Below are 14,795 nucleotides of genomic sequence, written 5' to 3'. Positions count from 1 at the left end.
CACTGTCCTGGCAGTGAGCACGTCGAATGTGGCTGGTGACACCAGTGCGGTGGGGCTCTACTCTTTTAAAGGGTGACTTTGGGACTGAGAAATCCATGTCCTCAGCTGAGGGCTATGGGGAAACACAGCCTGGACTTCCCAGCCCAGGAGAGACCCCATCTGCTCCCTGGATGGGGGGTTCCCCCTCTTGGCCCCGTCACCCACTTCAGCTTTGGAGGGAGCCCAGCACCTTCCACCCAGTGCAGGAGAGTCCTTCTGAGGAAGGGCGGCTGTCTTCCCTGGGAGCCTTGGTGATGGAAATAGCCACTTTCCTTCCTGCATCCCTGACAGGAGCCACCCCTGGAGCTGTCTGGCATTTGGAGGGCTGGACTCTAGGCCAGAGCAGTCCCTCTGACCCTTTTGCTCCCTTTGGCCTCTGCAGTGTCCTGGAGTCAGCATGGTGACCAGTGTCCAGGCCTCCACCCTGAGGAGTCTCTCCACTCTGTGCATCTTTGTGGCCCTGGTTTTCAGCACCGTGGGTAAGGACCAGAAGCAACCCTCTCCCAAGGGTGGGAAGGTGGGCAATAAGCCCTCAGGGAGGGAGCCTGTGGGACCCACCTAGCCCACAGGGAGAGGGATGTCCTGTCCCCTCTATCCCTAGGAGTGTCTGTCTACTCGAAAGAGCAACTCCCACCCTTGCCAGTTTTCCCTCCTGGACGACTTTAAAATGTTGCTGCAATCAACATGCATGGCCATATCCAATGCCCTGCAGTTTTGCATAACTGTGGGGCTCTTTTCATGCATGATGGGAAGTTGTCTGTGTTCCAGTGCCCAGTGCTCCATTTCCTCCCCTCCTCCCCGCTTCCTCTACACTTTGGTCTTCCTCCCATTAACCTATCTTTAAATTTCTCCAATGTGGTTATGCATAAGGAGGAATTCACTGTGGCAGTCTTGCCTGTGTGCACAACATAACTGGATCAGCCTCCCTTGGTGTTATTTCCCTCTTGTAGAGAGTTACACGTGTACGAAATGCACTGGGAACGCATGTCAGTCTAAACCGGAGACCTGTGAGGCCTCTCAGGGCTGCTTCAATAACAAGCAACAGTTTAGCCAACCAGGTGAGCCCTGCCTGCCTCAGGCCCATGGGGGTGCACACAGGACCTGGGAGGGAGGGGCTGCTCAGCTCAGGATTCGGTGTAGCCCCTCCCTCCCCTCTACTCCTCTACTCTACCCTGGCTCCTAGGATGAGGGGGGTGTGGGTAGGGGAGGTGGCAGGGGTGGGCCAAGTGAAGGGTCTAAGGGCGAGGTGCTGGGTGACTCCAGTCCCCACATCCGTCTCAGGGGTGGGGGATCAGTGAGAAAGGACACCTCCTACTTTTTTTGTGATTTTGGATTCAAACCCAGGGTCCCACACATGCCAGACAAGCACTGGAGCACCCCCATCAAATGGTTCCTCCATGGGTTTGTTCTATGAAGAGGACTATTGGGGGGGACTCTTGGGAAAGTGGAAACACTAAGGACTGAGGGGTGCCCTTGCAGAATTCCTTGATACTGGCTGCCCGTCTGGGCACCCCCCTCTCTAGGACTCAGAGGGAACATTCTCTTTGATTCTGGTTCTGCACAGGTATTTCACCAAATATTACACAGGATAAAGGCTGCTCTTCACGTGCGTGCACTCCCCTGTCCTTCTCTGCCACCGTGAGTACTGGATGGACATTTGTGTACGAGAACCAGTGCTGCACGGGCGAGCAGTGTAACAAAGCCGACATCCAACGTGAGTGCCTGCTGCTCTCCCAGCCCCTGGATTTCCTCTGCCTCAGAAGTCACCCACCACCCACCTCCACTTCCGAGAGGCCCAGAGCGTTTTCTTCTTTTCTTGTGAAGGGGCAGGTTGGACCTAAGTCCTTTCTGCATGGGAGACGGGCAGCTGAATGGTGGGACAGGCCTGGGCATTTTCTCTACGTGTGGGTCTGTAAAGCCATGTGCTTTGGGTCACCATCCCAGCAGAGAGACTCTCCTCACCTATCCCACTCCTCACCTCTCTTCTTCTGCTTTGCTGAGATGGACTCTCACTATATTCTCACGCTGGCCTCCAACTCCCGGGCTCCAGCAATTGTGCTGCCTCAGCCTCTAGGGTGGGGATGGCTAGGACTGTGGGTCCCAGGCCACACCCACCTGTCCTCCACTGTGTGAGCAGCATCATTTCAGCCCTCAGATTACCATCTGCCCCATTATCTAGGGAAAGAAAAGTCTTTGATGAAGGGGGAAGATAACACTAAATCCCTACATGCTCTCTCTGATTACTATTTCCTACCTGATCCATGAATCCTGTCCCTAACCCCTCCTATGCCAATCTAGCTGTGAATGGTTTGAGGGATTTTGGAATATCCACGAATCCTGGGGGGTTGTAATTCTCTCAGGTATTCTTTTTGCCCATTGCTCATCATGAAAATGTTCTCTCTTTATTCAGTGTCTCCAGTGTCCAAGAAAGAAAATGGCATTGTATGTCCTGCCTGCTTCTCTGAGAATGGCACGTTCTGTACCCCACAGCCCCTCAAGTGCACAGGGGCAGAGACGAAGTGTGTCGAGGTCATAGGCAAAGGTATGGAGATTTCCCAAGCATTTTGGGTCATCCTCTTAACGGGCACAAGGTGTCCACCATCTATTGCTGTGGAGCTAATTAAACCCAAACTTAACAGCTTAAGAGGACATCTGTCCCCCCGTGATCTGCAGGTGGCAGGTCTGAGAGGGGCATAGAGGTGGTGCTGCCTCAGGCTGTCTGCTGAGCTGTGGTCCAGCTGGCCGCAGGGGCTGAGGTCGCTCAGAGGCAGGATGTGCTTCCAAGCCCAGGTAGTCTCCATTCCTCTTCCTGGGCCTCTTCCTAGGTCTCCTAGGGGTCATGACCTGCCAGCTGGCTTCCCTAGAGCAGGGATGAGAAGTGGGTGGGGGAGCTGAGGCTCTTCACAGCTCATCTGGGAAGAGACACTGCTTCGTTCTCTCCTACCCTCCTAGTCACATGGAGCCACCCTGGTGCACTGGGGGAGGAAGGCATGGAGGCACCGTCAGCAGGGGTGGGACCTGCAGCTGCATGACAGTGCCTGACGCCCACAAGCAAGAGGTGGTAAAGGCCAAGGGCCTGGGTATCCCTCCTAGGATTGCAGGGAGCCATGGGGCAGGAGACAATTGAGCAGCTCCGAGGAGAGCAGAGGAGAGGACTGTCATGTTGCCCTGGAAAGGGACCGTGTCTCAGTGACATGAAGGGTGGACACCCACAGTCCTCTCTGCACCCTCAACACCATTTCCTCTAAGAGCAAACCCTCGGGGCCAAGCACTGACGTTCTGCCTGGTGTCATTCTGACTTCAGTGAAGGTTTTCGAGTTTTCCTGAGTAGGAGAAAGCTTGTGTTTGTGGTGAGGGTGCAGGAGCCCCTCAGATGGGAGCAGGAGAAGCCACCATGGGGTGTCCTTTCTGGGCTGGACAGCTAGATGGGGCACTGTCAAGTATTTTCTGATCAACATGTAAAGGGTTCCCTGGAATTAGTGGCATTTGAGGAACTAAAGAATGTTGGAGCTGAGAGTTTGTTGAGAATGAAGGTTTGTCACGGTTTTTTCTTTTCTTTTTCTTTTTGAGTAATTTGGAGGAGGGTCTGAGACTAGCAGGGAGGGCCCTCTGTCTAGCTGAGCTGACCTGAATGAGGGAAATGGGTGTCACCTGGGATACAGAGGAGAGGTGGGCTCTCTGCAGTGGGGCAGCCTTTCTGCTCCAGGTTTCTGTAGTATGTGTCAACCCTGGGCAGAGGAGACCTCATCTACAGTATTTCCCTTTGGGTTCCCAAAGGAAATGAAGGTGCAGAAGAGGACAGGGATCCCAGATGTGTTCAGCCAAACCCTTGAGGTCCAACCTCCACCTCCTTCCCTGCCTTTATCAACCACATCTCTCCTCTGGAGGCCATAGAGGCTCAAGTCTCAGTTCACATCTTTGACAGCAGCCCCCCAACCCCCACCCCACGTCCCTTTCTGGGAGGTACCCGGGATTGACCTCGACCACTGAGCCACATAGGCAGCACGGTTTTTATATTTTATTTAGAGACAGGGTCTTACTGAGTTGCTTAGTGCCTCACTTTTGCTGAGTCATCCTTGTGCCTCAGCCTCCCGAGCCTCTGGGATTACAGGCATGAGCCACTGTGCCCAGCTAGCAGGGTCCCTTTAAGGTACCTCCAGTCCTGGGGAGACAGAGGGACCTAGGGAAAGTAGCTTGGTCCCTAGATGGGACTCTTCTTCATTCAGAAGACAGAGGTCAGGGGTCAAGGGCCATTCTGAGCACTTTTTCTTTGCAAAAGAAGCAGACAGATTAACCTGTGTACAGTGGGAAGGAGGGGAGACAGGGTGAGAGAGTCTCATTGTCAATTTTTCTCCCGCAGGAGTGTTTAATGGTGTTTCTCATTTAACGTTGTCTGCTATGGGTTGTGCAACTGAAAGTGCTTGCAACTTGAGAGACATAAATGTAATACAAACTCCTACAAACATTTGGACCTACTGTGTAAACCCCATCAGTGCGAGCTCCCAGCTGACACCCATCATCTCGTCCACGCTGACTAGTCTCCTCCTGCTCAAAGTCTTGCTTTGATGACTCAGGGGCTGGCAAGCCTATCATCTGACAACCACCAAATGTGAGCTTCCTTGGGTTGTGGCTTCTCCAACATCCCAAAAGGACAGAATTAAAAAGCTGATGCTTACACACACACACATACACATATATGGGATTACTTGTTTTTACCTCAAGTTAAAAAAAACAAAAACAAAAACAAAATAGAAACAAAAACTTTTGTTCATTGTCTCGGGGACTCTTTCTTCACCCAAGTATACATTTCAGAGGAAGTCTGAGATGAGATCTCTCAGAATCTCTATGGTCCCTCCATGGTCTCAATGCATGTTCTCGGCCACACATCTGGGATCACACCTCTTTTCTGATATGCTCAGCCCCTGCCCCCCAATCCTCAATTTCCCTCTGCTAATGAAAATGCTTTGAATGAACGATTCAGGGTGCAGCAGGTGCTCTCCCACAGTTTGTAGAGTCTCGGGTTCAGCTCACTCTCCCTACCTCAGATCCACTTGTGTGGAATCCTTGCCATGTTCTCTGGACACTTCTGCTTCCAAAGATGGACACAGGCATAGGTGGTCTCTGAAGGCTATTTTAAAGGATGCAGATGCATCATCAGCACTCAAGACAGGTGTGTTTCATCTTCATAAGGCAGGTTTGAGGATGGTGGCCACTGCACACCTCAGATGGTGCCTGTGAGGAGGTGGGGGATCCAGGAGAGGCAGAGAGAGCCTTTACAGAAACCTCCTGGTGCTGACCCACCACAAAGTGCCCCTGCAGTCTGCTCAAAGGGACACCTTTGGTTCTCTAGCTCTCTCTCCCAGATGGTGCAGCCTCCTCCTGAAGTTGCAGCATCGTGTCCCAGCGGTATTTCTTTCTTGGGCGTTTGTAAAACCAAGGATGTCCTTGCCCAGGTCGGGCCTTCCTGGGTCTCCTGTTAGTAGCTCTTCTTTTCCTCCTGGGCAGAAACCATGCCCAGCCCACAGCCCTCTCTGCCATTCTCCATGGGTGAGGGCAGCACACCTCCAGCCTGCTCTGTGGAGCCCTTTGTTACATGCTCACCCTCGTTTCCTGCACCTGTAGCTGTGTGGGGTGGACTCTGGGCCCCAGAGGAGGGCTGAGTCTCAATAGGAAAGAAGATGCCCAAGTTGGCACTAGGATGGTTAATGGACAGAGTTGATCTGGGAAAGGATGTATGGGTTCTTGTTGGAGCTGGTAATTGATGAACAAGAATTAATTCCTTCTGTTCCCCATGAGAAGGGATTAGATTTAAAAAAAAATGATAAAAAGGCATAACACATGTTGAGGGCTTACTACACCCCAGCCACCGTACTACTCACTCCAGATGGGTTGACTCATTCTCACAAAATACAATGTATGTATTATGGTCATCCCCATCTCACAGATGAAGAAAGAGGCACAGACTGGGGCTGTGGCTGAGTCTTGGACCACTTGCTCAGCATATGGGAGGCCCTGAGTTCCATCCAGCACTGCAAACAAACAACAAACAAAAAAGAACACAAATACAGAAGGAAGGCCACCGAAAGATGAGCTAAGCTGTCCTTCCAGTAGGCCCTGCAGTGAGATTTGAATCCAGTCTGTCTGTAAATGAAATAATAAAGCTACCAACTTACTGATCCTGGTCCTAGATATCAGTATTGGTCCTCATTTCCCCAGAGTTGAAGATTAAACACCTGAGACAGTAGAGACAACAGTAAATGGCAAGTTTTATTCAAGACAGACACAGAAATGAGATAGGCTTCTCTAAAGAGAAGAGGACCCAGAGCTGGGTATTTCCAGGAGTGAGTGTGTTGCCTCTCTATAGATCCCAGTTTCCTCTCCCTCCACACCTGCCTAGGGCCGAAGGGCAGGAGAAGAGCAGCCCAGGGTACCCATTCTCAAGTCCTGTGCTGGGAGGATTGCTCCCCTGAGGTGTGAGCTATCTACTTCCTTTTCTTTGATAATTAGCCAGTTATCCCCCATCTTTCACACCCGATCATTTACTATCTATACTGAACACCTGTCCTTTGCTTTGTCTCATTATTAGTATAAATTTTACATTTGGGAACATCTTTCTTCTGTATCAGTTTTTTATGGCTCTTCTAGCAAACTACTAAAAAATTGGTGGTCTAAAGCAACACCAACTCATTCCTTATGGTTTTGGAGGTAAGTCTGTCTGCAACCCAGGCATTGCAGGGCAGATTCCCTCTGGGAGTGAGGTGATGCTTGGTTTCTGTGTCTTCTCAGCTCTGGTGGCCCCCTGCACTCCTGTACTGCTATACTTCTCTGACACCTTCCAAGTTCACCTGTTGGCTCTCTGCCTCTGTCACCATGTGCCCCTTCCTGCTGGTGCCAACGCCCTTCTTCCTCTTATGAGGCCCTTGTGATTACATGGGGCCACCAGCCAAGTGGGCATCATTTCCCCACCACAAGATTCTTAGTCCCAACTGCAACGGCTCTTTGGAAGATATATTCATGAAACTGGGGATTAAAATGTGTACTTATTTGGAGGACAATATTCAGCCCATCACATAACTGACCTATTTGAAAAAAAAAATTGGGCATTCTGTAATACAAGGTTTTCATAAGTGGGAACTATTGCAACTCTCTTGTGAGTTTGGAGAGTCCTGGGGAGGGTTCTGCCCAGGAGACTCAGGAAGGGCTGGGACTACTTCTGGGAGTGGCAATGGCAACAATTCCACACATTGGTAATGGGAAGGTGTCTCCTTGTAACAGCGTCCACTTTGTGCTTTGATTGCAGACCTTGCTGCTCTGCCAGTGCAACTTATTTTTTAAATAGACATGTTTTTTTTCCTCTTCCTCTCTTCCTGTTCCTCCCTAATTTCTTCCCTAATCTCAGGGGAAAACAGGATTACGTTTCTTCTCCAACCTACCCAGCATTGTCTGTCCCTGAGCACACACTCACCATAGGAAAGAAGTAATCCAGATTATGGGAATGGTACCAGAAGGTCTCAGAAGTGATTAGCTCACAAATTATCAAGTGAATTACAACTCCAACAGAGAACATGCAGAATGCAGCTTTTGAGTAACCTCTATAAAAGCCCCCCTTTTCCTTCTATTGGGTAGAATCACAGCCTTTGACACAGGATTCCCCTGTGTTTCTCCTTTGCTAGCAAAGCAATAAACTTTCTTTGTCCTTTTACTCAAAGATATGTCTTTGTAATTGAATTGGGTGACAAGGACCGAGCTTTTGGCAACAATTTTGGCAATACAGATGGAACCTGTGAGCTTTCTTGGGCAGGCCTGGCTTTCCAAGGAACTCCATTTCCATGCTGAGGATTCAGGGTGCTGGCAAACTTGTTGAGAGCCCACTGCAGGGGAGTTAGAAGGAAGGTCCAGGCCCAAGGCCAAAAGACAGATGAGAACCTAGAACAGATCAGAAGTGAGTCTGTGTCCCTAGGTTCTCATGTCCCAATTAACCATGACTCCTATACCAGTGTTGCTACAGATGTCCCCAGAAAGAGGTACCAGGTGTGTGGAATCAAGGGTCTTGATGTGCACACCAGGGGACTTGCCAAATGGCCAAAGTTGTCTCAACTTTCCTGAGGTCACTTTTCTTTTACTCAAAGTGGACCAGGATAGAGCAACCTGCACTGTTCAGGGAGAGAAGTCAGGAGGCCCCTGAAGCAAAAGGAGCCTCAGCAGCTGCTGCAATAGTCCCTCAGCATCTCCCTAGGAACAGCTCGTCTGGCTAGACCCGAGGCAAACTCACTTCTGATCTGTTCTAGGTTCTCATCTGTCTGTTGGCCTTGGGCCTGGACCTTCCTTCTAATTTTCTGTTTTGTTTGAATCTGAAAACATGGCAGGTACTGCATTGACTCTATAGGGAGACTCTTGGGAACAAACTTGGCTGGTCAATTTAAAGATTCTCTCTGTTGGCCATGGTTTGGGGGCTCCCCTCTGGTTCTCTCTCTCTCTCTCTCTCTCTCTCTCTCTCTCTCTCTCTCTCCCTCTCTCTCTCTTTGTACAATCTTGCACTTGGAGTTGGTGTGTTAGAGGTAGAGTGAGTTTTAGAAGGACCACCTATAAGTCTAAGATAATGTTTTATTGTAGTGAGATGGCTTTTAAATAGCTTTCTAGATTATTGTACAACCTTGTAGTTAGAGTTGGTCTGTTAAAAATAAAGTAGGTGGAAGAAATCTGTATGAGCAGGTCTGTCTGTTTTGCAGGCTCCTCTCTGTCCGCATGCTTTCAGTGATCCTCTCTTGTCTGTATTTTTTTTTGGGGGGGGGTGTATGTGTGTGTGTGTTACTGGCCCTTTAAGACATGGCCTATAGTGCATTGATCTTACTGGTGTTCTCTGGAGCAGACACCTTGCCTGAATGGGCCACCTAGAGGGATGAGTCTTTCAATAAGAAAGAGGGTTTCCTACAACACAATCTGGCCTTTCAATGTTTTTTTTTTTTCTCCTGGATTATTATACAATCCATTTTGAAGCTGGTCTCCCAGGGGGAAGTATGTGAAAGAGATTCTGTATCTACAGGCATTGAAGCAGTTACATGATAAGGGGGCTGAACCATCAGGAACCAAGTTGAAGGTGCCAACAGGCATGGCCTCTGGTGAGCAAGGACAGCAGAACACCGGAATAGATAGTTAAAAAGATTTCAATGTTTCAGACCCACTGCTGGCCCTCCCAGCATTGTTTCTCAGCCTGGCCCCAGGCAGCCACAGGTCACCTCACCTCACCAGCCCTAAGCTCGGGGGGAAAAAAATCTCAGAAAATCTGCCTAGGCTGCAGAAAAATGGCCAAAGAGAACCTGGCCTCTGCCCTGCCTTCCAGCCCTTTTTGCCCATGGAGGGTGGAGGCTGCTGGCCACAAAGGATGTGGCTCTAGGTTCCAGCACTGTCAGCTTATGAGGACAGGAATAGCCTGCCCTTTTAACATGTAACAGGAGACTCCATCTGGCCAGGGGATATTCATCACTGGGGCAAAGCAATTCTTCCTATCATAGTATCCCATCAAACTAAATGCCCGGGGAGACTGGCAGAATAAACAGCTGTACCCAGAAAAAGAAAGACAGAAACTAAGGCCCACCTGTGTTTTGTAGGCAGCCTCTGCAAAGAGATTTTCAAGGAAGCCTAAAGAAGAGGATGGAAGAGGGCTCCTCGATTGCATATCAATGTGCCTCATGTAAGAAGAAGCCCTATACCTAAAGTTGATGACATTGTGGTGACAATACTAAAGGTAGGTCAGGTTCAAAAATATCCTGTGCTCCAACCCCTGGAGGCAACCTGGGAGGAAAAAAATTAAGGCACAGTTTGGTATATGCTAAATTGTCCAACCCTTGCCTGGGATGAAATTTGTGTAAATTAAATGCACAGATAACATGCATAAAGACTGTCTCAGAATATTAATTTAAGAGAGGGTCCCAAACTAGAACAGATAAAAGAAACATATAGGATTTGGTGGCAACATACCTTATATATAATCAGAGATATGTTAAATTATTGTATAATGGTGTATTAAGAATTGTAATGCAAAATAAATAAATCCACATACATGGAAAAAAATTCATGAAAAAAGAAACTGTATAGGTACAGAAATATATTTTAGTATAGAAAATTGAAAGGTAAAAGAAATGTTTCTGGATAAGAAAGTATTTTGTCTCATAAAGTAATATTCTTGGGCAACATCCAAGATGAAAGAGAACTAGGACTGTAAAGTTGTAAATATTTAAGTCACAGAATATTTGTGGAAGGTAAACCTCAAAAATTTTGTTAGTGATTAAATTGGCTACAATTAGCACAAAATTATTTGAATTTTAATGTACTTATATGATGCAAAGTCAGAAACATTGATCAACTCTGTTGAAATGATTTTCTGGTATTTTTAGGTTTTATTACTTGGGGAAACTAAGTCTTAAAGGAATTAGGGTTTGTACCTGTTTTAATATTGTATATGATTACTTTGTAACTGGTTAAACAAACAACTGTTATTTAGTTTATACCAATATTGTTGATATATTTTGGAATATATGTATGCATCTGAGAACAATATCTGTCTAAGCCTTGTCTAAGTTTTATGTAAAAGTTTATAAAATGAAAGTTTATGTAAGGTTAATGGTAACGTAACCAGTAAGTGCTCTTTTATGCATTGTATCTGACATAAAAGGGCCACACCGTCATTTGAAGACCTGTCTTTTTTTTTTTAGAATTTTTTTTATTGGTTGTTCACAACATTACAAAGCTCTTGACATATCATATTTCATACATTAGAATCAAGTGGGTTATGAACTCCTATTTTTACCCCAAATACAGATTGCAGAATCACATCGGTTACACATCACATTTTTACATACTGCCATATTAGTGACTGTTGTATTCTGCTACCTTTCCTATCTTCTACTATCCCCCCTCCCCTCCCCTCCCATCTTCTCTCTCTACCCCATCTACTGTAATTCATTTCCCTCCATGTTTGTTATCCTATTCCCCTCATAACCTCTTATATGTAATTTTGTATAGCAATGAGGGTCTCCCTTCATTTCCATGCAATTTCCCTTTTCTCTCCCTTTCCCTCCCACCTCATGTCTCTGTTTAATGTTAATCTTTTCTTCCTGCTCTTCCTCCCTGTTCTGTTCTTAGTTGCTCTCATTATATCAAAGAAGACATTTGGTATTTGTTTTTTAGGGATTGGCTAGCTTCACTAAGCATAATCTGCTCTAGTGCCATCCATTTCCCTGCAAATTCCATGATTTTGTCATTTTTTAGTGCTGCGTAATACTCCATGGTGTATAAATGCCACATTTTTTTTTATCCATTCATCTATTGAAGGGCATCTGGGTTGATTCCACAGTCTAGCAATTGTGAATTGTGCTGCTATGAACATCGATGTGGCAGTATCCCTGTAGTGTGGTCTTTTAAGGTTTTCAGGGAATAGTCCGAGAAGGGCAATAGCTGGGTCAAATGGTGGTTCCATTCCCAGCTTTCCCAGGAATCTCCATACTGCTTTCCAAATTGGCCGCACCAATTTGCAGTCCCACTAGCAGTGTACAAGAGTACCCTTTTCCCCACATCCTCTCCAGCACTCATTGTTGTTTGACTTCATCATGGCTGCCAATCTTACTGGGGTGAGGTGGTATCTTAGGGTGGTTTTGATTTGCATTTCCTTGACTGCTAGAGATGGTGAGCATTTTTTCATGTACTTGTTGATTGATTGTATGTCCTCCTCTGTGAAGTGTTTGTTCCTGTCCTTGGCCCATTTGTTGATTGGGTTATTTGTTTTCTTATTGTCTAATTTTTTGAGTTCTTTGTATACTCTGGATATTAGGGCTCTATCTGAAGTGTGAGGAGTAAAAATATGTTCCCAGGACGTAGGCTCCCTATTTACCTCTCTTATTGTTTCTCTTGCTGAGAAAAAACTTTTCAGTTTAAGAAAGTCCCATTTGTTGATTCTTGTTATTAACTCTTGTGCTATGGGTGTCCTATTAAGGAATTTTGAGCCCGACCCCACAATATGTAGATCGGAGCCAACTTTTTCTTCTATCAGACGGAGAGTCTCTGATTTGATATCTAGCTCCTTAATCCACTTTGAGTTGACTTTTGTGCATGGCGAGAGGAGGGGATTCAGTTTCATTTTGTTGCATATGGATTTTCAGTTTTCCCAACACCATTTGTTGAAGATGCTATCCTTTCTCCATTGCATGTTTTTAGCTCCTTTATCAAATATAAGATAGTTGTAGCTTTGTGGATTAGTCTCTGTGTCCTCTATTCTGTACCATTGGTCCACTTGCCTGTTCTGGTACCAGTACCATGGTGTTTTTATTACTATTGCTCTGTAATATAGTTTGAAATCTGGTATCACTATACCACCTGATTCACACTTCCTGCTTAGAATTGTTTTTGCTATTCTGGGTCTTTTATTTTTCCATATGAATTTCACGATTGCTTTATCTATTTCTACAAGAAATGCCATTGGGATTTTGATTGGCATTGCATTAAACTTATAGAGAACTTTTGGCAATATCGCCATTTTGATGATGTTAGTTCTGCCTATCCATGAACAAGGTATATTTTTCCATCTTCTAAGATCCTCTTCTATTTCTCTCTTTAGGGTTCTGTAGTTTTCATTGTATAGGTCTTTCACCTCTTTTGTTAGGTTGATTCCCAAGTATTTTATTTTTTTGGAGGATATTGTGAATGGAGTGTTTTTCCTCATTTCCGTTTCAGAAGTTTTGTCGCTGATATACAGAAATGCCTTTGATTTATGTGTGTTGATTTTATATCCTGCCACTTTGCTGAATTCATTTATTAGTTCTAGTAGTTTTTTTGTAGACCCTTTTGGGTCCTCTAGGTATAGAATCATGTCATCCGCAAATAGTGATAATTTAAGTTCTTCTTTTCCAATTTTTTATGCCTTTAATTTCTTTCGTCTGTCTAATTGCTCTGGCCAGTGTTTGGAGAACTATATTGAATAGAAGTGGTGATAGGGGGCATCCCTGTCTTGTTCCAGATTTTAGAGGGAATGCCTTCAATTTTTCTCCATTCAGAATGATGCTAGCCTGAGGCTTAGCATAGATAGCTTTTACAATGTCGAGGTAAGTTCCTGTTATCCTTAGTTTTTCTAAAGTTTTGAACATAAAGGGATGCTGTACTTTGTCAAATGCTTTCTCTGCATCTATCGAGATGATCATATGGTTCTTATCTTTAAGTCTATTGATGTGGTGAATAACATTTATTGATTTCCGTATATTGAACCATCCTTGCATCCCAGGGATGAATCCTACTTGATTATGGTGCACAATTTTTTTGATGTGCCTTTGTATCCGATTCGCCAGAATTTTATTGAGGATTTTTGCATCTAGGTTCATCAGAGATATTGGTCTGTAGTTTTCTTTCTTTGAGGTGTCTTTGTCTGGTTTCGGAATCAGGGTGGTGTTGGCCTCATAGAATGAATTTGGCAGAGCTCCCTCTTTTTCTATTTCCTGAAATAACTTGAAAAGTATTGGTATTAATTCTTCTTTAAAGGTTTTGTAAAACTCCGCTGTATACCCATCTGGTCCTGGGCTTTTCTTGGTTGGAAGTCTTCTGATTGCTTCTTCTATTTCATCTATTGATATTGGTCTGTTTAAGTTGTGAGTTTCCTCCTGACTCAGTCTGGGCAAATCATATGACTTAAGGAATTTATCGATGTCTTCACTATCTTCTATTTTATTGGAATATAGGTTTTCAAAATAATTTCTAATTGTTTTCTGTATTTCTGAAGCGTCTGTTGTAATATTGCCTTTTTCATCCCGTATGTTAGTAATTTGAGTTCTCTCTCTTCTTCTCTTCATTAGTATGGCTAGGGGTCTGTCAATCTTATTTATTTTTTCAAAAAACCAACTTTTTGTTTTGTTAATTTTTTCAATAGTTTCTTTTGTTTCAATTTCATTGATTTCTGCTCTGATTTTAATTAATTCTTGCCTTCTGCTACATTTGCTATTGTTTTGCTCTTCCTTTTCTAGGGCTTTGAGATGAAGTGTGAGCTCATTTATTTGTTGGTTTTTCCTTTTTTTGAGGAATGACCTCCAGGCGATGAATTTCCCTCTTAAAACTGCTTTCATTGTGTCCCATAGATTCCGATATGTTGTGTCTGTATTTTCATTTATCTCTAAGAATTTTTTGATTTCCTCCTTTATGTCTTCTGTAACCCATTGATCATTCAGTAACATATTGTTCATTGTCCATGTGATGTAGGATTTTTCCTTCCTTCTTTTATCATTGATTTCCAGTTTCATTCCATTATGATCTGATAAAGTGCATGGTATTATCTCTACCCCTTTATATTTACTGAGGGTTGCCCTATGGCATAATATATGATCTATTTTTGAGAAGGTTCCATGTGCTGCTGAGAAAAAAGTATATCCACTTGATGATGGTTGATATATTCTATATATGTCAGTTAAGTCTAGGTTATTGATTGTGATATTGAGGTCAATAGTTTCTTTATTCAACTTTTGTTTGGAGGATCTGTCCAATGGTGAGAGAGGTGTGTTGAAGTCACCCATGATTATTGTGTTGTGGTCTATTTGATTCTTGAACTTGAGGAGAGTTTGTTTTATGAACGTCTCAGCGCCATTATTTGGTGCATAAATATTGATAATTGTTATGTCTTGTTGGTGAATGGTTCCTTTTAACAGTATATAATGTCCTTCCTTATCCCTTTTGATTAACTTAGTCTTGAAGTCGATTTTATTCGATATGAGAATGGCCACCCC

At 45.0% G+C, this 14,795-nt stretch overlaps 1 protein-coding gene across 1 annotated transcript; it reads left to right on the top strand.

Moving 5' to 3' along the window:
- Nucleotides 1-421: 421 nt before the first annotated feature.
- LYPD8 (LY6/PLAUR domain containing 8) lies at nucleotides 422-4,605 on the top strand (the record flags this gene model as incomplete). Its single annotated transcript, XM_081295847.1, has 5 exons — nucleotides 422-518; nucleotides 990-1,097; nucleotides 1,604-1,753; nucleotides 2,450-2,581; nucleotides 4,400-4,605. Exons 1-5 carry the CDS (start codon nucleotides 437-439, stop codon nucleotides 4,603-4,605), a joined length of 678 nt encoding a protein of 225 aa, XP_081151973.1. The 5' UTR covers nucleotides 422-436.
- Nucleotides 4,606-14,795: the final 10,190 nt, after the last annotated feature.

Source organism: Spermophilus citellus, assembly GCF_964194105.1.
Source record: "Spermophilus citellus genome assembly, chromosome: 1".
In the NCBI taxonomy this organism is placed as follows: domain Eukaryota; kingdom Metazoa; phylum Chordata; class Mammalia; order Rodentia; family Sciuridae; genus Spermophilus; species Spermophilus citellus.
The sequence above is the reverse complement of the archived record's forward strand: the minus strand, read 5'-3'. Positions and strand labels throughout refer to the sequence as shown.